Source organism: Lasiodiplodia theobromae (genome assembly GCF_012971845.1).
Source record: "Lasiodiplodia theobromae strain AM2As chromosome Unknown scaffold_33, whole genome shotgun sequence".
In the NCBI taxonomy this organism is placed as follows: Eukaryota; Fungi; Ascomycota; class Dothideomycetes; order Botryosphaeriales; family Botryosphaeriaceae; genus Lasiodiplodia; species Lasiodiplodia theobromae.
In genome coordinates, this window is record NW_023336512.1 from 244,392 (window position 1) to 266,057 (window position 21,666).

A 21,666-nucleotide genomic window follows, 5' to 3' on the forward strand; every position below is an offset into this window, starting at 1 on the left:
ACGTGAACAAGTGCGAAGAAACATGGACGCGGGTGTACTATGGTACTTGTAGGATGCAGATGCGGAGGTGACGACAGACTAAGCCGAGCCTCGGGTAACCGGACGGAGCAGGGCGCGCCCACGGGGGCGGTGGACGGGCAAAGAGAAGGCAGCGAGGGGAAGAGAGAGGGCAATTGGGAGCGAAGCGTCAGTCAAGAGCTCCGCAAAGACGGGTGCAGGCGCGTCGAGATGCTGCTGTTGCTTGAATTCACGGCGCAAGAAAGCAGAACCGGCGCACGGAAGCTGCCCGCAGCTCCTCCGAACATCACGTGCGCCGATCCGACGCGCTAAGAAATTGTTCGAGCTTCCAGTTCGCCGCCGCGTCTGAAGAGCTGCAGCGTCCATCTCCTCCGCCATCCCTAGTCGCGCTCAATCGCCCGCTCTCCACTCAATTGCTGTTCTCTTGGGTTCCTGAGTGCCGCTTGACGCCATGTCTGCCATTTCCCGCGCTCTTCTGCGCACCTCGCGTGCTGCTCTGCGCCAGCGCTCTGGCGCCAACCCGCTCACCAACACTCTGGGCCTCAATGGCACCCAGCAGTACATGGGCCATGTGCGCAACTATGCCGCCGCCTTCGAGCGTAACAAGCCGCACGTCAACATCGGTATTGCCAATGTCCCAAGCCGTTGAGCACAGGATGCTTATTTACAACAGGTACTATTGGTCACGTCGATCACGGCAAGGTAACTTTCAATTGCGCCCCCATCGGCTCAACATAGCTGACGGCTGCAGACTACCTTGACCGCTGCCATCACCAAGCGTCAGGCCGAGAAGGGCTTTGCCAACTTCCTCGAGTACGGTGCCATTGATAAGGCTCCCGAGGAGCGCAAGCGTGGTATTACCATCTCCACCGCCCACATCGAGTACCAGACCGAAAACCGCCACTATGCCCACGTCGACTGCCCCGGTCACGCCGATTACATCAAGAACATGATTACTGGTGCTGCCAACATGGACGGTGCTATTATCGTTGTCGCCGCTTCGGACGGTCAGATGTGCGTATCCGCGCCGCACAATTGCCGGCAGGACACGGAAGCTGATGTGCAACAGGCCCCAGACTCGTGAGCACTTGCTGCTTGCCCGCCAGGTCGGTGTTCAGAAGATTGTTGTTTTCGTCAACAAGGTCGATGCCGTCGATGACAAGGAGATGTTGGAGCTCGTCGAGATGGAGATGCGTGAGCTGCTCACCTCCTACCAGTTCGAGGGTGATGACACTCCCATTATCATGGGTTCCGCTCTCTGCGCCCTCGAGGACCGTCAGCCCGAGATTGGTGTCCAGGCCATTGATAAGCTGCTGGAGGCCGTCGACACTTGGATCCCCACCCCCGAGCGTGCTCTGGACAAGCCCTTCCTTATGTCCGTTGAGGACGTCTTCTCCATCGCCGGTCGTGGTACTGTCGCCTCGGGTCGTGTTGAGCGCGGTATTCTGAAGAAGGATTCCGAAATTGAGCTTGTTGGCAAGAACGCCACTCCCATCAAGACCAAGGTTACCGACATTGAGACTTTCAAGAAGTCCTGCGACGAGTCCCGCGCCGGTGACAACTCTGGACTTCTGCTCCGTGGTGTCAAGCGTGAGGATGTCAAGCGTGGTATGGTCATTGCCGCTCCTGGTACCCAGAAGGCGCACAAGAAGTTCCTGTGCTCCCTGTACGTCCTGACCAAGGAGGAGGGTGGCCGTCACACTGGTTTCCACAACAACTACCGCCCTCAGGTCTTCATCCGCACTGCTGGTAAGCTGAGAACACCCGAATCATTGACATACTCTAGTTGCTGACTATATTCTAGACGAGGCTGCTGCTCTCACCTGGCCCGAGGATGCCGCAGACCAGGACAAGATGGTCATGCCCGGCGACAACGTCGAGATGGTCTGCGAGATCCACCACCCCGCCCCGCTTGAGGCTGGTCAGCGCTTCAACGTCCGTGAGGGTGGCCGCACCGTCGCCACTGGCCTGGTTACTCGCATCATCGAGTAAACGCCTGACTACTCAACAAAAAAGAAAAATACCCCAGTGACGAGTTGTGGCTCTACAGCCGTCATGATTGGCCACGCTTCGCCTGCTCACTGCCTGCGTCTGGAGCGTCGAATCACCACTTTTTGTATATGATGCCCATCTTACATCTCTCCTCTCTTCACTCCTGTTCTTACATGTACTTTACTGGGCGTCACAAGATAGTGGGCATGGTACGCATGGCGTTCTGTAGGTAGCCAAGGATGGAATGTAAAATTAACGTTTGAATCTAAATGGCTTGAATCGTGTTTTCTCACTAATGAATTGATCAATAGGTTCTAAGCATATCTCCAGATATCATGCTATTCTATTAACATAGTCTATTATGACCAGGGTTCAAGTAGTTATCGCCCTTCTCCATTTCAATTTAATATTCATCTGCAGCAGTGTAAAGCTTGATTTGTCAACTAGCTTCGCTCTATTTCCCCCTGAGATCCGGACAGAGACAGGCACCGTAGGTGTCTGGGTCTCTCGTCCCTCCAAACTAAAGAGATCTATCATGACTATCGAAAATGCAATAACGGCCTCTGGATCGAAATCTAAGCAGCCCTCGGCTTGATATAACACTGGTATTGCTGCTTGCAGAACCATGCAGTCTCCGTGTGCCATTCCTTCTCCGGGTTCACGAATTCAAAGTCAAAGTGCCTCACCAACTGCGGAATAACCTTACTGATCTCCAGTAGACTGATGTGCTTGCCGATGCAAGTCCTCGAGCCATGACCGAACTGTTAAGAAAAAAGTCAGCTTTAGATTCCAAAAACCAGACCCAGTCGTCCTGAATAAACTGCAACAAGAACAGGGGCTGTAACAATATTCCACTTACCGCCAGGAAATACGACTCCATCCTCGCCTTCGCCTTCTCATCCGCCTCCAACCATCTCTCGGGCCTAAACGCAGCCGCATCCGCCCCAAACACCTCCTCATTCTGGTGCGCCACCCACGGATTCACGCCGACCTCCGTTCCCGCCGGCAGCCATGTGCCAGGCACGATCTCGATGCCAGGGCCGGCGGGCACGCGGCGCATCATGGGCTGCGCCACGGCCGGGTGGGCGCGCAGCGACTCCTTCAGCACGGCCTGCAGGTACGCGCAGCGCTGGGCCTGCGCGTACGTGATGGGGTCGGATATCTCGCCGGCTGCGGCGGCAGCTTCGAGCTCGGCGCGCAGCTTTTGGAGGACGTGCGGGTTGCGCAGCAGGTAGTAGACGACGGCCGACAGCGTGATGGCCGTCGTGTCGGAGCCCGCGGCGATGTTGGAGCCCGATGCGTTGAGCGTGTCGAAGGGGGTGTTGGGGCCGGCGGACTCGAGGCGGAGGAGTTTGGTGAGGAAGTCGGTGGCGGGGGCGGGAGAGTCGTCGCTGTCGGTCGTGGCGGTGAACTTGGTGTCGCCGGATGCGAATTGTTGTCGGCGGAGGGCGATTTGCCGCTTGATGTAGTTTTGGACGGGCTCGGTGGGGGGAGGCTTGCCCATGAGGCTGGAGAAGCCCGCGAGGTAGGGGTGGAGGGCAGGGGCGAAGGCGCCGACGTGGCCGCCGTAGACGAGGGTCTTGTGGATGGCGGCGATGATGGAGGCTTGGTCGGATTCGGCAGACATCAGGCCGAAGGGGCTGCTGGTCTAGAACGGAGCAGAAGAATATGCATGTTAGCGATGTCATTTCCTTTTTTGTTTTAGGTATATTGGCCGTTAAGGTGTTGGAAGGCCGCAGGGACGGATGAATGATGGAATAGTACACGAAAAAGAAAGGGGGAACAGGCGAGGAAAACATGTTACTTACGGTGATGGCGCCAATGACGTCGAACGCATAAAACTGTAGCCACTGGACCATCTCAACTGGGCGGTGCTCTCTCGCAAACTTGTTGAACTTCTCCATAAGGACGGTGGTGCAGCTGTCGATGAAGCTCTCATACGAAAGAAGAGTGGTCATCGAATACAGCGACGCAATTCTACGCCGCTGCGTTGAGTGCTCTTTGACATCGAGCTCTGCAAACAAGTTTGACACATGCGGGTCTCTGAACGCGTAGTAGAAGTCCGTTTTGGTGAACTTCGTGCCGTGGCCATAGATAAGGCGAACAGCGTCAGGGTCATCGATGGAGTATTTGTTCGGACCGATGCGAACAACCTTGCCTACATAACAGAGGTTAGTAGAAAGGAACTTGGTGTGAAGGGTGAAAGTGGATACCATGCTGCTTATGAAGAGCGATGTTCTTCTGCTCGAAATCACCATGCGCGATAGCCTGGAGCTCCCACAACCCAGTATATTTGGCCAACCATGGGCCAGGAACATTCCTCAGTCGGCCAAAGAGAGAGTCATAAACCCTGTAGATACCGATTACGGCAATGTACGCAAGCGGAAGGAGAAGAAGCAAAGAGGCGGCTTTTGTAAAGTCCGCAAAATTTAGACCAGAAAGCAAGCCCATGGTGACCTGTATGCACAAAAAAGTTTGCACTTAGACCAAGCCACATTTAGCTTTCGAGAGCCAGCTTCTTATACAGTTTCTTGTATCGGTGGTCGGTACACTCCCTACAACGAGGAGCCGGACCTTTGGCCAAAATCCCCGAGCACCGCTGCATGTCTCACGTCGCCCGAGAACTATTGGGCGTCATTCAGCGCAGCTCGGGCAGAGCACTCTTGGGAGTGTATGTCGTTTTAGGAAATTATTGCATCGATCCTTCAAAGTAGACCAATAGTAGTGAAGGCCATGGCTCTTCGCATTCTGAAATTTGTCCGAATTATCCGAATATGCCGAGCACCACAGCGTCTCAAAGAGAATACTGCGGGGAGAGCAGTCCCACGGAGGCTGTACGAGCTTACCCTGTAGTCTGCAAGAGCTCGGAGGTCGTCAGGGACAAGGGTCCGACCTCAAACGGCAGTTGTGACGTCATTGATTGCCAATCATAATTTTTCCATTTCCAGTCATCTATGACAAGCCAAGCAACATGATCATACATACCTGAGTAAAGAAAGATAGTTCCATCATCTATGAACAAGTGCTTTGCTAATCTGATACACATTTGCCGGCCAAAATCGCTTTCCCAACTCTAGATCATTAAATGAATAGAAAAACAAAAATTATGTTCGTGATGCCGGCCTTCGGGCTCGGACTAGTACAACCCGACATTAGCGTAAGCGTCAATTGGATCCAGAGGGTTTGCCAGTCCAAGAAATTCGATGATGTCTTGGAAGCTGTCGGAAACCGTGTCGAGACCCGTCTGTGGCAGTCATTAGTGTGAATATTGCGGGGCATGGGCCTGGAAAGGCTTACGAATAAGTCTTTGTCGGAAGTAGCTTCGAGTTGTGTTGTGTCAGGATGGTACGCGTGTGGCGTGGAGTGGGCGGGCGTAGCCATGGACGAACGTCTTGCATGGGTCTACTTGGGTTAACACAACGTTCTGATTATTTAGCAGAAGGCTGAAACATACCTGGCTTTGCGCTGGAGAATTTACAGAGGGGGTCTTGGGGGTTGTGATGAATGTGCATGACTCATCCACGAGGTTAACGACCTCTTTCATATATTCAGAAGTCTTGTGCGGCCAAGTCTTGGACTTGACAAGACCAATGGCCAAACAAAGTAGGAGATATTCACCGTGCCATTGGCCGACGTACAATAGCCTTTGGGTTAGAACTTTAAGTGAAGACTTGAGTAAAGGTTTGATGAGGGCGACGTAGCCGGTAAGCTGGCTCAAACCGGGAATACCTATTGGCGTTAGTATTGGGGCGGTAGCAGTGGGGAGTAGAGAAGTTTACCTGGCTGTATGGGCTGATAGATTTCATTGCACACAGCCAGCGCAGCTTGGAAGACATCATCGACTTTGAGGCAAACAGACAAATTGCCCTGCTCCAACAGACCCTGGTGTTCACTCAATATATCTATTGCAACTTCGGCGCATGCCTTTTTGTAATGGGGGAATCGTTGTTGCAACGGGCCCTGCAGTGCGAATGGCAAGTAGATCATGAGGAGATACTTTCGCAGCTTCGCTCGGGAGATGTCTATCCAATGGGCGTGTCGATCTGAAGATGTTGGACTGCCGACAGGGTTCTGTGAGAAGTCGGAGATTGCCATGATATGCTGTTTCAATTTTCCTTCTTGGTCGGCAGTTCTTTGTCCCGTGGCCTCGGGGACGTTGGAGTTGAGCATACAACAGATCTCGACCCTCAGGCCAAGTGACCGCGCCATCTCCAAGTAACGGGGTACGCTGGACCTATGGCCACCGTTCTGTGCGTATAGATGACGTGTAGCATCTGCCAGGCGAGAATATTCGGACACAGGAATAGCGGGCACCATTCCGCTATCGACAGCAGTCAGGAGATCCAACTCGAGGACAGTAGTCCACAGGCTTCTGCACGACTCTTGGTCGGGTCCCGGGCGCCACGCCTGAGCATGGAGGCCAGCCAGCATGGAGATCCTGACCAGGGTGCCGGCGGTGGTCCATATCTGATCTCGGGCGAAGCCGTTGTACCTCTTGGCGAGAACCAACAGGCAGCCTAACCTTACGGAATCGAGATCAGGCAGTTGAGTTCCTCTCGAGAGCAGCCAGCGCTCGCTCAGGTGAATATAGCGTCGGATGCTAGTCTTCGCATTCTCAAGGATGGGGGACGGCTCTACAAGCTGGCTCGTGTATATGTTCAGAGTTGTGGCAATGATGAGAAGGAGAGTCATGAGCAGAAGAGGTGTGGGCGAGAAACGCGGGCCATCCCAAGCGGCCTCGTAGGAGGTGATGAACCTTTTCTCGTCCAGGATAGGATACTCGAGCTCGAACGAGTCAAAGTAGGCAAAAACGAGGTGGTCCAGCGTCTCTTTTGGAGGAAGGCTGGCAATGACGGAAGTGAAGCCACAAGCGTCATTCCAGAGATCACGCGAGTCCATGTTGGAGGCTCGCCAAGCTTCAATGCGCTGCTTTAGCTTGGGAATCCTTTCAATGTGGTCCGACTTGATGCGTGCCATGAAAGCAGGCATCTCAGTGAACTACCGACGGTCAGTCTTGGCAACGAGGTGCAGCACAGGGGACGGACCTTGCACACGAGCATGGCAGGGTGAGTCAGGCCATAGCCACGATAGCTTCCAGGATAGACTAGAGCGTCGTCCTCAGCACGCAGGGCAGGCGGCAGCTGCGGGATCATGGGTGGCGTATCATCTTGAGCAGGAGAGGCAGTGGCCGACTCGTCGTCAGGCACAGAGAAGTTGCTCTGGCTCACGGCCTGGACGAGGATCTTCTCAAGTCTGGCCAGGCGCGACTCCAGATCTGGGGGAGTCTCCGCGTGGGGAGTGGCATTCTGCGTGGCGTCGAGGGGGCTTCGGGTGGATCGCGGAGCTTCGTCGAATTGCCGAATAGGCCGAGCGGGAGCGGAATGGCTATAAACAGAGGCCTGTGGCTCTGCCTGGGCCAAGTGCTGCTGGTACGCTTGCGATGAGGCTCGGGGGCGATTCTCAAGATAGATGCACGGCTGGTCCGGCCCGGTCTGCACACAGCGGCCACAACGTGGGCGCTCCTTGTCGCACTTTAGCTTCCGGTCGCGGCACGTGACACAACTGAGCGCCGGTCTTCTCTTCTTCTTCGGTCGCGGATTGAGGTCGGGCGGAAAAGGAGCTGACGAGATGGAATCCATGATTATTGGGACTGGTTACAAGTTTGGAGCCATGATGTTTGCGACAGCGGGAACAGCAGGACACGCCGCCGACTCACCGATCAAGCGCGGCCCTGCCCGGACGACGCCCGCATATGGCCGGTTCGCGCCGGCACGTGAAGCCCATTCCTAGACCGGTCGTCTACACGAAACTTTCCGCGCCCAGTACTCATTATCCTGCTGCCATTTGTCATGCTTTACTATGGGCCAAACTCAAATCCAACTCAATTCTTACCAACCACCACTCACCGGGGCCATTTCAACCCACCACCAAAATTTAAATTTTTACAGCACCACAGAACTTTAATCAAAATATATTTTATATAACTCTTCTGCCTATAGTATATTAAGCTTCCACCAATTAGAAAAATCGTAAAAACATTGACACGCACGGCCCGAGGGTTGGAGCAAGTTGTAGCTGGTCATCTGAGCAAGTTGCTACAGTACCTCGGAGAGCTTTCGCAAAATTCTTGAAATTACAGCCCGAAATGAAAGTAGACTATCAGCCAAAAAGCCTTTCCACTACCCAAGACACCGACCACTGTCGCTTTGCCGTCTCCCTTTCCTTCCGTTTCGTATCGACCAGGCTTTGCAAATTCGCAACCTCATCAGCAGCGAATGCATGAACAATCACTTCATCGACCCTCATCTTTGTTTCCTTTGCCCTCTGCCCCTCGCTTTGAACGACATATGTGATGCATTTCCGGTCAACATCTGCCCCATTCTCTATAAGCAGCGCAAGTGCATGGCACCACGCACTGCGTTCAAGCTTTCGTTTCTTGATCGCGGCGTGCTTCTCGTAGCACTTTGTGAGAAACAAGCTCCATGGCGTTTGGTAGTCATAGATGTGGATCTCTTGATTAGGGTCCCCACCTTTACTCAGGAGAAGCCAGACCATTTTTGTGTCTATCGGTTGATCCTTGTCGAGAAGTCGCAGGCGATTTCCTAAAAGCGGAGTGATGATATTTGGACGCAGAGCGTAGTCCAGCAATGGTCGATTCTTCTTGACACTGACAAGATTCGGGTCCTTGTCGAGCTTGCTTGCAACATAAAGACGAAGGTTCATTTGGATGGCAAGGGCAAGGAAGGAATTGCCTCCATATTCTTGCAGCAGCCCTTTCGCTGACTCCCGCCGGTTCGTCCAGTGAACGCTCAAGTCCTTTGTCTGCGCAATGTTGAAGCGGTCTAACTCGTCTAAGATGTTTGTCTGTGGCTGCGGGGGTCTGAGCTGCTCAGCCGCACCAGCGTAGAACATCACTTGGTCGACAAGAGCAAAGAAGCTGTTCAACCTTTTGGAGTTGCATTCATGGCCGAGCCCCTGAGGTAGCTGAAGCGACTTTACTAAAGCGAGTGAGATTTTGCAGAGTGCAACAACAGGTTCGAAAGTCGGCTCATCCTGTATGCTCAGGTCTTTGATTTCCTCGGCCATGTCTTCAGACCTGAGAAAGTCTACCACGGTGCGATGAAGGAAGTCCACTCTATGCTTGAGGAATGAGTCGCCGTCGGGGTTAACTGGTTGTACCTGCAAAAGGTCCTTCGCGTACTTCTCCAGCCGTATCGTCATCCGCCCATGAATCTCCTCCAGCTCCGAATCGGTGATAGTTGGGAATTCCGGGTCTTCAACAAAGTCCGAGTCACGCCATCCTTGCTCAAGAAAATGCAAAGCCAGCAGTGACAGCGGCTCCACGGCTTCAGATGTGACCCGCAGTACTCGCGCTGCTTTGTTCTTGTGTTTGATTCTCCCCCACATGAGCTTGAAGTAATCCTTCAGTTCTGGAGGAAATTGGACCAACTCTTCATACAAATCGTCCATCGTGCCATTGATACGAGCCTCAGAAAGGAGTTGATCAATGACGAGCACAACCCAAAGAATCACCCCCTTGGCTCGTTCCGCAATTTCTGAGAACAGCCTCTCACATCCTGCGGGATTCTTCCTCCGTAAGTCTTGGAATTTTGCGTTCGCACTCATTCTCTTATTGATGAGTCTTTCGATGTCCGTTTTTGTCAAGTCGTGAAGATAGAATTTCCATTGACTGAGTTTGAAATGCTCTTCGAATTCGTTCCATGTGCGGCTGGAGATGCACAGCTTGATTCTGGGCGATGCACTGAGCTCATCGATCAACTCAAGAAGATTCTCAAGTCTTACAGACGGATCACTCGCATCAAACTCGTCCAAGCCATCCACGAAAAGGCAAATCTTGACCGTTTCGGTTTCCTGATCCGCAAGCCTCTTAAACGCTTGCAAGAGTTCATCAACATCGAACATCTCCCCAAAAAGGAGTTCATCAAAGTTGTCCTCATCCCATAGAGAAGGGAAGGCAGTGGGGATCAGAGCTGGCGCTTGTTTAAGTATGTCGAACAACAGCGATCGAAGCATCCCTTCGCGACTTCTTTGAAGTTCTGTCCCGCCGACCCAGAAGAAATAATAAGCGGAGACGACTCGCGTGGAACCACCCCATTCATGCAGAGCCTTTTCGGTTTCCTCTTTCCCGTCTTCTCCAAGAAACTTCATGAATGTCGATTTTCCGGAGCCAGCCTTCCCTGCAACCCAGAAAACTCCATCCTCGCAGCTCAGCCAGTGCCGGAAGTTAGTTCTGATGCGGTCGGCATTCTGGTCAACCTCTTCTGAGTCATGGTGGGCCCAATCAAATGTCCTTGGGAAATATCCTTTTATTTGTGTCTTTCTTGAGCGCATTTGCTCGAATTCCAAGCTCCTCATGATTCGATTCTTCCTCTGTGATCTGGCGTTCTGATTCAGAAGGTCCAAAAGTTTGTTCCTTAAGCTCAAGACTTCACCTTTAGTCTGTATGGTGAGACTCTTTTCTTTGCTGATGTTCTTTGCAAGCTGGAGAACTTCCACCTTAAGCGACTCCAGGCCTTTTGCTGTGTTATCCTGGGCTGTTGTGAGGTCCCTAGTATCCTTGGCCACTGAGTTGAGGGTTCTGAGTGCTTTGGATTGTTTATCACTGTCTGTTATTAGCATAGATTGCAGCGGTACCAAGACGGGGTAGTTGCACCTGAGTAGAAATATCATATGTGTAGCCAACTGGCTCCGATTTTTCTCAAGTCTATGATAAAGTTTCTCAATCTCGTTTGCCTTTCCTTGAGCTCGGATCGTTTGGCGGAAAGCCTGCCACTTCGGGTGATTGGTGTCTTGCGGGATTTTCAAATCCGTAAATATCCTCTGAAGATCTACCGAGATGTTATAGCAGTTCTCAGCCAGGATCGTGAGCGGTCCTTGGCCCTTAGAGTTCTCATCAACCAATGCGCCGGCTAAATTCTGCATATCGGCTACGATGATTTCGAGGCTCGTGTTCTCTTTCGTGGTGCCGTCCGGCGAGTGGTAGAGCTCTGATATCGTGGATGTGAGTTTTATGCCATACTCTACGAACTGGGCAATGTTTGCCGCGAGGCCCAAAGCCGTTAGGGGATCCATAATGGCACTGTTGGGCTCCAGCCCACGAAGCAGAGAGAATAAAGAATTTCCCGGTGAGGCTGAGAAAGCGGGCTGGAAGTTCAATGAGGGGCAAGCAGGGATTCAAATCCATGTAACCTCAACTACACGTGCGCTTACCACAGGCATCGCGGCTCGGGGGATCACATGTGCTTGAGACTGGGATTTTTTACGTATGGCTAGGCATTATAAACTTCCGGCTTCCAAGACGGTATGACGAAAAAATTACAAATCTTTGGGAACCAGCCTGATAGCTGTTGATGGTAGTGATACCAGTCACGTGCCTTTTGCTTATAAATTATCGCCCCGCTTACCACAGCCTCGTTGTAACCTTCCTCGAGAATCATTTCGAAGCTCTTGGAGATATACTTCTCGAGATTTTATTCACGTTGTGGCTGTGCGCAAACGCAGCGCATTCCTCGGTTTTTACGAAATTTTGGGTAACTGCAGGACAGAATGTCAAGGACGATCAGTGAGTGCTCAATCTCTCCAGCCTTATGGAACCCAGCCTGATTCTCCATGAAATAATGGTTTAGATGACAGAAGAGGCAATATCATAAAGAAAACAAGGATACAAAACCAGTACACATGGTCTGCAGACCCCGTTTTGATTGCAGAGGATCTTGAGGATCCTGACCCCACTGGCGGTGATTCGGCTCAGAGGTTTCTACGGTCAGATGGATGGGCCAATGCTGTACCCTTACATAAAGACGCTCGATGGTGGGTGCGATGGCCTGCGAAAGCCGTCCACTACGTGCGTTCACGCGTGGATCGTTTACCTCGGTTCTTCTATTTTACCCTTACTCTCAGCTACATCAACCTGCTCCTTCTTTTCTTACCATTCGGACTCGCGGCCCAAGCTATGGGATGGAAACCACAGGTGGTCGTTGCCCTCAACACGCTCTCGTTGACGCCACTCGCATTCTTGATGGCATTTTTTGCGGAGGAGCTATCATCAAATTGCAACAAAGCTGCGTCATACCTCATTGAGAGTGTTCTTGCGAACTGCGTGTGGCTTATAGTAAGTATTACTCTATTGTCAGGAAGATATGCAAATCAACTAACTTGAGTTAGCTCGGTATATGTGCCATTATGAGAGAACAACCTATGTTCATGCAAAGTGTCATTGCTGGGAGTATCATGTCGCGTAGTTTTCTAGTATGCTCATTTATACATCCTTCTGGAAAAGGAATCCGTATGCTTACACTTCTGGACAGGGACTTGGAGGTGCATTTCTTGCTGGAGGGATTAGGCACAGGGAGAGCAGTTTCAACGAAACAGTTGCCTCCACACTGACTTCCCTCATGATGATCGGCTTTGTTCCCATGGTGGCCTGCAAAATGCTGGCCAAAATCGCTCGAGCGGAATCTTCGTCAATGTCGGAAGCGGACCTGCTCGTATTCACTCACGGATCAGCGATTGTGATGCTCGTGTGGTACATTATTTACATCGTTTTCCGCGTCAAGACCCACTCCGATTTTTTCGTTACCGACTTCGTCACCGAATACATCGACAACATTTCAAGCATTTCAGAGCAAAGCATTTCAGAGCAAAGTATTTCGGAGCAAGGCATTTCAGAGCAAAGCACTACAATAGAGAGTTTCCCAAAACGGTTTGCGCTTTGGTCCTTAGCGCTCGTCCTTATAGGCACCATATACAGCAGCCTCGCATTGCTGAACGGCATCGAAGACTTGGCTCAGGAATTTTTCCTTTCCAAGACAACAATCACCGTGATAATTTTACCCTTCCTGATCAATTTCCCGGAGAACACCACGATCACATTGGCGGCTTATATAGATCAGATGGACCAAGCTGTGCTGGTAGCTACCAGTAGTGTCATTCACATGAACCTCGTCGTCTTTCCCGCCATGGTGTTGTTCGGATGGGCAATGAAACAACCGGTTACTTTGGAGTTGGTTGGTCCTGGGCTTGTGGTATGCGGCATCGGGATATGGGTGACGGGTTCGGTCTTGCAGGACGGTAAATCGAACTATCTGGAGGGCATGATCTGCATAGGCTTGTAAGTATTCTTTGTAATCTGATGTCGGATATGTTATTGACTGAAAATGCAGATATGTGATATTTGCCTTGATGTTTTGTCTTTTCCCAGAAAACGTATAGGAAGGCAACATGTTTAAGTCCGAGCGAGAGAGCTATAGTAGTTATTCGGAGACGCCGGGTCCGTCGGCACCAAAACGCCCGACGAAGACTGGAAATTGCAAGCGAGGCGCACGGAACATTCCTTTCTATATTTTAGCAGGAATACCACAGTCTTGCCTATTTGTAATCCCCTGTCTGCAGATGTGCCTCAATTTAGTGACTTCAAGAGGGGCGGCCCGGAAGTAGCGGGATCCGAGGCTGACAAAGAACCGGCTGCTCCATAAGCGCCCGTCGATCGCGGACCACGTGTTGGCCCGAGTTCGCCCTGGTCTCGGCGCCCCGGCTGAGCTTTGGTGGCGCACGGCCTTGTCAAATCGCCGAGATACCTTAGTTGCTGCCAAATCAACCACACAACTGACTCTACCTGCTGTGCTTTCAGAGAAATCTTCCACATTGCTTGCGTCAGCCAGTGTAGAATGCCTATCATGCAACCCTTCAAATACACCCGCGAGCTACCTCACAATGTCAACACCACCACTGCACATCTCCCCTCAGGATAACTGAAAGACAACAACAAAGAAAAATGTCGACGCACAACATCGTCGTCCTCGGCGGCTCCTTCGCAGGCCTTGGCATCTCCCACAACCTCCTCCGCCATGTCATTCCCCAGCTCCCGGATTCGTCCAACTACAAGCTCATCCTTGTCAACCCCTCTGATCACTTCTACTTCAAGCCCGCTTCTCCGCGGATGACTTCACGAGAGGATCTAATCCCGTTCGATAAGATCATGGTCCCTATCAGCAAGGGCTTCTCCGGCTACAAGCAGTTTGAGCTTGTCCAGGCCTACGCACGTGCCATCAGCCCAGAAACCCGGGAGATCACCATCGAGCACGTCAAGGCCGAGAAGGGTTCCACCAAGATCCACTACGATACCTTGATCATCGCTACCGGCGCCTCGTCCAAGTCTCCGCTTTGGAGCCCTGCTGTGCCCAAAGAGGAAACTCAGGCCGCCCTCGCCGAGTTCCGAGACAAGCTCAAGACCGCCCAGAGGATCGTCATTGCCGGCGGTGGCGCCGTCGGCGTCGAGACAGCCGGAGAACTCGGCTTCGACCACGGGAAGAAGAAGGACATCCTCCTCTACTCGGGCTCGACCGGTCTCCTCTCCCGCGTCCGGTCCGACGTCGGCCAGCGGGCCGAGAAGTACCTGAACGACATGGGCGTCACCGTCGTCCACAACATCAAGATCGTCTCCAGTGGCACCGGCCCAGACGGAAAGGAGGCTCTGCACCTCAGCGACGGCTCTCAGACCACCGCAGACCTCTTCATCGACGCCCGTGGCTCCAAGTTTAACAACGACTTCCTGCCCAACTCGTGGTTGAATGAGCGCGGCGCCGTCGCTGTCGACGACACACAGAGAGTCACAGCTGCCGGCCCCGGCGCGCGTGTCTACGCTGTTGGCGACATCGCCTCGTATTCCTCGGGTGGCATCATGGACATTCAGTTCTCCATCCCACCGCTCACCGCCGTCATCGAGTATGATCTGACCAACGGAAAGTCCAAGGCACAGCCTACGTACACCGGCCAGACAGCCCAGAGTATGATTGTGCCTGTCGGGAGGAAGAAGTCGGTCGGTGTCCTCTTCAACTACTGGCTGCCTAGCTACCTCGGTTACATGTTCAAGGGCAAGACTTTCTTTGCGGACCAGGGAGTTGGTACCGTCATGGGAGAGAAGTGGACAAAGAAGAAGACTTACTAGAGAGCCTGACTTTTGTTCACCATCACCGTTTTTCATGTTTTACGTTTACCGATATCCCGCCCCGAGTCGGCACTTTTCCTTCTTTCTTTTCTTTACCGTCGCAGCTCGCTTGAATTAGAATGCGCCACTGTTAGTAGACGGTCCCATTAATAGATCAGTACAAAGAAACCCCCATTGATGACCAGTGCATCGCCTATTTTTGCTTTTGCCCTTTGTTCTCCTTCGACGGTCTCTTGGCACCGACACTTTACAAAAAGAAACGAGCTTTCCAGCCGATGCTGCATTACTTGCGCCTATTTCGCCTGTTACTTCTCTTTCCTTTGCATTCTATCTCTTCGTTCCCAGGCGGGACCTGGTCGGTACATATTAGCATATTTCTGCATCTCCACTGACCTCAAAGCTCTATCCATAGCATCAAAACGAGCAATCTGACTTACCATCCAGCAACACCGAAAGCAACTAGACTCCATCCAACCACCAATCCAGCAAGAAACGAAACCGAAATCCCCCAAAAGAGATCCAAATGCCAACCACCACCCCCCAACCCATCGCCCACTGGCGCTGCTGCCTCTGCCACCACACCGAACACAACGCCATCACCCGCGACCTCTCCCGCCCCGCGCACACCACCACCACCGGACCACCCTTCCACCCCGCCCGCTGCGCCCTCTGCGCCCAACCCCCCTGCGCGCGCTGCCTCATCGCCCGCCCCGCCCCGCGCTGGGACGCCTCCTCACACACATACACCTCGCCTTCCTGCCTGATCGAATGGAATCCGGCGCGCCGCGACGCGTGGGGCTTCGTCTGCATGCACTGCGGCGTCCCGACGCTCGTGTCGCGCGCGAGAAGGTTCGCGCACGCGGCGGCGAGGACGGCGTGGAGTAGGCCGTCGAGGGGGCATGATGATGGTGATGATGATGGGTGTATGATGGTGTTGGGGCCGGGGGCGACGGTGTCGGAGGAGGTGGCGGCGGGGATGGTTGCGAGGGGTGGCCGAGGGGATGATGGGCGGCCGTACGAGGGGTTTGAGATGGAGTTTTTGCCGTTTCAGCGGAGGAGGAAGGTGGGGGTGGGGGAGATGCTGGGGCTGGTGGCGCGGTGTGGGAATGAGGCGTGTGGGCAGCCGATGTGCGATGAGAGTTTGGAGTTTTATGTGCCGGTGGATGATGGGGAGGACGAAGAGGTGAGTCGGTGGGAGCTGGCAGACTGGATCTGTTCGGCGGCGGAGGGGACGGCGAGGTGGGTGGATGTGGCGAAGTTGAAGAGGGTCGCGAAGGGTGCTCTGGGTTTGGGGGTGATTTACTACGTGTTGCTATGAACTGATTATAAAAAGAACTTGAGATGATGAGTTGGCGATGAGGGTACACACTTGTATTTTTTTTCTTTTTCTTCTTTTCTTCCTTGGTCTCGCACCACATACCATACCCATGACAACATCAAGATTCTACAGTGGTCCGTCTTAGCTTCACCGCTCACCAGTACGGTGAAGGGCTACTGATCACCAGCACTACGTAGAAGTGCGGACCATTCGCTGGTGTTCCTCCTCTTGCCGGCCCAACGCCGCCTCTATTCTATGTTTCAGTGTTCCTCATAACAGTACTGGCACGCTACATGCCAGTTAGTGTACGCTGAGAGTTGTTGATGACTCCTATGCGTGTATGTTAACAAGTGCAATCTCCATAGATGACTGCAGTGACCTCGTTCCTAGTATCTGATCAGTCGAAAGGTGCGAACCCCACTTCAGTGGAGGGCTACCAATCGGAATATATCGCCAGCCTACCTGCGCCCATACAGCGAGCGAGACCTACGGCGACGGGAGTGCGAGTTGTGCCGGTTGGGCGAGCGTGATCTGGACCGCTGCTCTCTTTCAATACGCGTGAGCTGATCGTGCACGTTCTCCCTAAAGCCGGGATTGGTGGCCAGCTGATTTAAAAAAGATTCGGCCAGCGCCCCGTTCTGGTGGTCAATGATGCGCTGCGGACAACGGCCATCTGCCTGACGCTCGTGGTATTGGCCACAACTGCTGCAGAATACAGCACGGCAAGCACCCATGTGCCAGTTACCGCACCTACCGCAACGAGGTCTACTTCTTGACCGCGGCGCCGCGCTCTGGCGAGGCGGCAGCGAGGGCGGCGGCGGAGGTGGTGGAGGAGGCGGAGGAGGCAGCTCGCGCTGCGGAGGGGGAGGCGGCAGCTGTTGCTGCAACTGTTGCTGCTGCTGCTGCTGCTGCTGCTGCTCGCGCTCCTCGGCCCTCTTTTCGCGCTTGCGCTCCTTCTTCCGCGCATTCCTCCGCTTCTTGTTCACTTCGAACAATTCCGGATCGTGCGGCGGAGGGTGCCTCAGGTGGCAGTGCGGGCAGAAGGGGCGTTCCTTCTTCCTCCACAATGCCTCGGCCTGCTCTTCCGAGAAGCCGGGCGGAAGTTGATCATAGTATGATTCCGGAATCGGTTCTTGTGCATCGTCCAAAACGCTGCCATTGGGGGCCGCATAGTGGACAGACGCGGATGGTTGCGTGCCAGAGGTCACAGCTACGCTCTCACGAGCGCCGCTGTCTCCGGCAGCAGGATGGTTGTCCCCAGCCAGGCCCGCATCTCTGAGAGTAGGCCAGGTGGGAACACGGTGGTCGAGCTGGAGCAGGTTCGGCGGCAGCGGCGGCAGGAGCCACCACCACCGCCTCACCCAGGCCAACACCGCTGTTATCAGCGCGGATGACCAGCGATCTCGGCGTCAGGGCCTCCTCGCGCTCCTTCTTCTTCGCCTGCTCCGCCGCCTTCTTGCGCTCGCGCTCGACCTTGGCGCCGCGCTGGGAGGAAGGAGCCTCTAGCACGCGGAAGGTCTCGCGCTCGCGCTCGCGCTGGTCGGCACGCGGTGGACGCGTCGTCTGCTCGCGACCGCTCTCGTGAGCGGTGGTGGCGGCGGCGGCGTTGATCGGCTCGCCGAGGCCACGCGTGGCGCGCGCGCCGCGGACGAGAGCCGTCTTCTTCTCAGCGGGCTTGTTGTTCTCGAAGCCGGCCATTGTTTCTGCTGCTGCTGCTTCTGCTTTTGCTGCTTTTGCTGCTTCTGCTGCTGGTGTTGCGGTTGCGGTTGCAGTTGCTGCTGTCGCTGTGCGTTCGCTGAAGGTGAAGAGGAAAGAAAGGGAAGGAGTCGCAAGATATTGCATAGATATGGAAGCAAAGAATAGCGCCGAGGAAACGCCGGGCGCACATGAAATTTGGCTTAACTGGCCGTGTATATTCGCGAAGTGAAGTCCGGCGCATTGCATCATTTCTCACCTCGCGCAAAAGTTTACCTCCCATGCGTCTAGACTCCACATACATTCTAATGCTATCTAAACAACCAATCAAGAATGAATTCCCATTTCTCTCATTTCTCTTAGAACCGACCAGCATGACTACCTCGCCTTATGTCTTACAAACGTGGGTAGCTGAGGCTAACGTCCGGACGCAAATGTAGATTTAAAAATTAGACAAATGCATCCGGACATTAGCTTCAGCTCCCCCTCATGAGAAAATTAATGTAGTATCCCTGGCCGTATAGAACATTCAAACATTTGCCAGTGTGACCCTTCTATCACTCGAGCTGTCCATCCAGCTATTTTCTCTGGAAGACGTCACGTTACCCAAGCCTTTGGATCGGAATCATGGAAATATGACATCAAACGCAATTACCCAGACTTCTGGAAAGCTGGGCTGGACATTATTGTGTGAAAACAATGAGAGGGACTCGGCAATGCCGACATTGTTTATCCACACGTAAGAGCAGATTGGTTGACTTTGACTCGTTTCATTGAGCAGCTACCGAGCTCTATAAGCTATGATCAAGCATTCTGGATGTGCCATCAGCCGGCCTGTTTGGTGCCTCTTATTCATAATTGTCAGGGAACTTGGAATCTGGCATCCTTTCGAGTCTACGCAGCGTGTAAGATAAGGTGCGGTGTATTCGCTCCGGAGATCTTGTAGACTTACGATGTAGAGGGCGCCTTTTAGTTGTACGCTTTAGACGATGTGCCGATGACGCAAGCCGTTGATGGACATGGCGGCGTTCTTCCTGGAAGTGATGGAGGCTTTGATGACAGCGACGATGATGTAAACAACATACGCCGCGGAGAGAGTCCAGAGCGTGGCTGCAACAGTGAGAGGAATCGCGATCAAGATCTTCATGGCGGCAGCGCTTGCGATCTTCACTTCACTTGCGGTTGCGATGTTGGGGGGTCAGTGTGGGATGGCAAGATGGAAAGGAGTGATGAGGCTTTGCTACTGCGCGCCCAGTCTTAGATAGGTTTAGCGTCGCAGGCCAAATGGTCCTCCCGGAGAAGTGAAATGGGTGCAAGGGTGTTATGCCTCGCCAGCGACATTCACAGTCTGCTCTCATTCACAGCCTGCTCCAAGAGATAATTTACCCTATCTCCGCTTGCCATGTCCAACTCCGCTACAAACCCGACCCGGACACGGGCACAGAACCCCATCCTCCATTCCATCCTTTACTGTTCCACAACCATTCTGTGCTATGCCTCCCGACCAGAGTATTTCTCATACAGCGCCATCCTTGGCAGGCGGCAGCCAGTTCCCAGGTACGTTCACGGTTTCTGTTGACCCAAACAATCCGTTTGAAAGAAGAAGTTCTGACTTACTAACTGCTCCAGGCCATGCAGGCACTACTTCCACAGCCCGAACGGGCTTTCTATCCCTTCCGATAGAGGTTCGCTTCATGATCTACAAGCACTACGGCAATAGAGTCAGACTGCTCCGCAGAAAAAGTGTCGACCCGCGACTTTCGAATCGACTCTGCGGCGTCCCCCTCCACTTTCCCCCCATGTGCCAAATCAACAAGCAAATTCGAGAGGAGTTCTTTCAGGAGTATCTCCCGATGATTCCCTGGAGCGTCGAAAAGTCACGCGAAGGCTTGGCAGCCTTCCGTTCCTGGGTCAAGCTCCTGGGTCCTTACGCCTGCCACCTGCGGCGTTTCAAGTTGACCTGTGGTAGAGGCTGCGCTTTCAAAGTCAGTCTCGTCCCTGGAGAGCAGTGTGGATATGCGCACCACTGCGAATACATGTCGCTCCTACTCCAGGATCCGGATGGAGAGTTCGACTACCTGGATCCTGACTGGGCCACTGACTACATCGAGAACCAAGTTGTCACCCCCCTGGTCAAGAGGATTGAGCAAGGCACCCTGCGGGGCAAAGATGTGGTCGCCGCTTTGGACTGGATCTTCGTGGATGTTCCTATTCTATTCGATCTCTGTTGGTACGACTACGAGGAGTGATTCTCTGACTTCAATCTGCGGCGCGACGAATAACATAAAGGTTGGAAGGGGGGCCTGGACGGTATTGACATTCCTGGCGATGTGATAGAACGCCGGCTTATTGAGAATTGTCTCGCATGCCTCATGTAATAATACTACGAAGGTACTGATTTGGATGCGGGCACTAAATCTCCCTTGCTTCCAACGGAAAACTATTAGGGCTAGAATACCCGGAATGTACTTTTGAGCTTAGATGATGGTGCGGCTAAACGCGGGCGAATAAACTCCGCAGCGCAGCTTCGTGGCTGTTCTGAACTCCGTAACTCGTCGGATAGGTAAAATTCCCACTAGTCTGTAGCTTGCATCCAGCAATCATGCCTCCTGTAGATAGCGACCTTGATTATGTAAGAATGAAACCAAATTTTTGGAATGAGTTCGTCGAGTTCGGGTAGAGTAGGTATACTACGTAGAGCGGCTCCCGTGTAGGCGGGCCACTAACATTTTCCGGTTCTCTGGAAACGTAGGGTACCAGACCTATATAGCCAACCAGTCTTAGCGTTTTGTGGCTCTATAGACTGGGTCTGGCCGATGATACCAAGACCTTTGAAGCCAAATACTGTATGACAGCCGGAATAGCATAGCCACCTTGCTATTTTTGCATCCAGCAGGTCTTGCATAAGCTGTGAACTTTGCGTGACACGTAGTCAATAGTAAATTAATAACATGAGATCGTCCAGATGCAGCACACGTCTTGTAATACTTTGTTCATGAGAGATTGTCTGCGGACTTTTGCATCCAAGCCGTGTTTTGTGCCGGATGCGCCTTAGTCCAGTGGGTTTGGTGTATCATACGGTCCTGAGAGGCTCAGAAATTCCCCGTAAATTTTTTGAGATACCTCTGCACCGATTACCGGATGGTGTAGGGTTATTCGAGTCATTTCATTGTGTGAGAGGCGATGATTCAGCGCTCAGCTCTGACAAAGGATAAAAGCTGCTCTTGCGCATTTGTCTCCAAAGGACTATTCCCCTCCATTTCTCGCAAAATTGTGTCTTGGGTAAATTCGTGAGCTCCGCAATATCTTTTCAGAGGTGTTCTCAAGGTCTAAGTGTTTTTACCATCTACTCGTTTGATAATGAAAGACTGACTGGTTATATCAGCCATGGCGGCATGTTACTGCGAAGACCATCACCACTCTTCAGCACGCCTACTGCAATGTGACCCCAATGCTCCTTTCCAAGTCCGTGCGATGAGAGGCAGAAACAACTCACAGACGTCGATAGCATCTTGGAAAAGTGTATGGAGGAACCATACGGCTTTTGTTATGTTGTCGGCCCTTGTGCCCCTCATTTCGGCGGTTGCGTGGCTTCACATTGCTAATAAGAAAGGCATCTCATCCAGAAGCTTTTCTGCGGAAAGGCTTGGTGGGCAAATGAGCCAGTCCCAAGCCA

At 53.0% G+C, this 21,666-nt stretch overlaps 8 protein-coding genes across 8 annotated transcripts; 4 read left to right on the plus strand and 4 right to left on the minus strand.

The window, feature by feature from the left end:
- Positions 1-469: 469 nt before the first annotated feature.
- LTHEOB_9724 (Elongation factor) lies at positions 470-2,010 on the plus strand (the record flags this gene model as incomplete). The annotated part of the gene is made up of 5 exons (XM_035519343.1): positions 470-641; positions 692-720; positions 770-1,032; positions 1,088-1,767; positions 1,823-2,010. 5 exons carry the CDS (start codon positions 470-472, stop codon positions 2,008-2,010), a joined length of 1,332 nt encoding a protein of 443 aa, XP_035368613.1.
- Positions 2,011-2,585: 575 nt separating this feature from the next.
- LTHEOB_9725 (Pisatin demethylase) lies at positions 2,586-4,461 on the minus strand (the record flags this gene model as incomplete). The annotated part of the gene is made up of 4 exons (XM_035519344.1): positions 2,586-2,771; positions 2,870-3,658; positions 3,819-4,168; positions 4,224-4,461. The coding sequence occupies 4 exons, from the start codon at positions 4,459-4,461 to the stop codon at positions 2,586-2,588; spliced, it is 1,563 nt and encodes a 520-aa protein (XP_035368614.1).
- A 685-nt stretch (positions 4,462-5,146) lies between these two features.
- LTHEOB_9726 (C6 transcription factor) lies at positions 5,147-7,649 on the minus strand (the record flags this gene model as incomplete). Its single annotated transcript, XM_035519345.1, has 5 exons — positions 5,147-5,254; positions 5,308-5,412; positions 5,465-5,739; positions 5,790-7,008; positions 7,056-7,649. 5 exons carry the CDS (start codon positions 7,647-7,649, stop codon positions 5,147-5,149), a joined length of 2,301 nt encoding a protein of 766 aa, XP_035368615.1.
- A 520-nt stretch (positions 7,650-8,169) lies between these two features.
- On the minus strand, positions 8,170-11,103 carry LTHEOB_9727 (uncharacterized protein; the record flags this gene model as incomplete). Its single annotated transcript, XM_035519346.1, has 1 exon — positions 8,170-11,103. The coding sequence occupies one exon, from the start codon at positions 11,101-11,103 to the stop codon at positions 8,170-8,172; it is 2,934 nt and encodes a 977-aa protein (XP_035368616.1).
- A 2,701-nt stretch (positions 11,104-13,804) lies between these two features.
- LTHEOB_9728 (Apoptosis-inducing factor 1) lies at positions 13,805-14,977 on the plus strand (the record flags this gene model as incomplete). Its single annotated transcript, XM_035519347.1, has 1 exon — positions 13,805-14,977. The coding sequence occupies one exon, from the start codon at positions 13,805-13,807 to the stop codon at positions 14,975-14,977; it is 1,173 nt and encodes a 390-aa protein (XP_035368617.1).
- A 523-nt stretch (positions 14,978-15,500) lies between these two features.
- LTHEOB_9729 (Sigma-54-dependent Fis family transcriptional regulator) lies at positions 15,501-16,295 on the plus strand (the record flags this gene model as incomplete). The annotated part of the gene is made up of 1 exon (XM_035519348.1): positions 15,501-16,295. The coding sequence occupies one exon, from the start codon at positions 15,501-15,503 to the stop codon at positions 16,293-16,295; it is 795 nt and encodes a 264-aa protein (XP_035368618.1).
- Positions 16,296-16,905: 610 nt separating this feature from the next.
- Positions 16,906-17,993, minus strand: LTHEOB_9730 (uncharacterized protein; the record flags this gene model as incomplete). Its single annotated transcript, XM_035519350.1, has 3 exons — positions 16,906-17,000; positions 17,050-17,505; positions 17,657-17,993. 3 exons carry the CDS (start codon positions 17,991-17,993, stop codon positions 16,906-16,908), a joined length of 888 nt encoding a protein of 295 aa, XP_035368619.1.
- Positions 17,994-19,789: 1,796 nt separating this feature from the next.
- Positions 19,790-20,239, plus strand: LTHEOB_9731 (uncharacterized protein; the record flags this gene model as incomplete). Its single annotated transcript, XM_035519351.1, has 1 exon — positions 19,790-20,239. One exon carries the CDS (start codon positions 19,790-19,792, stop codon positions 20,237-20,239), a length of 450 nt encoding a protein of 149 aa, XP_035368620.1.
- Between the last annotated feature and the right edge of the window lie 1,427 nt (positions 20,240-21,666).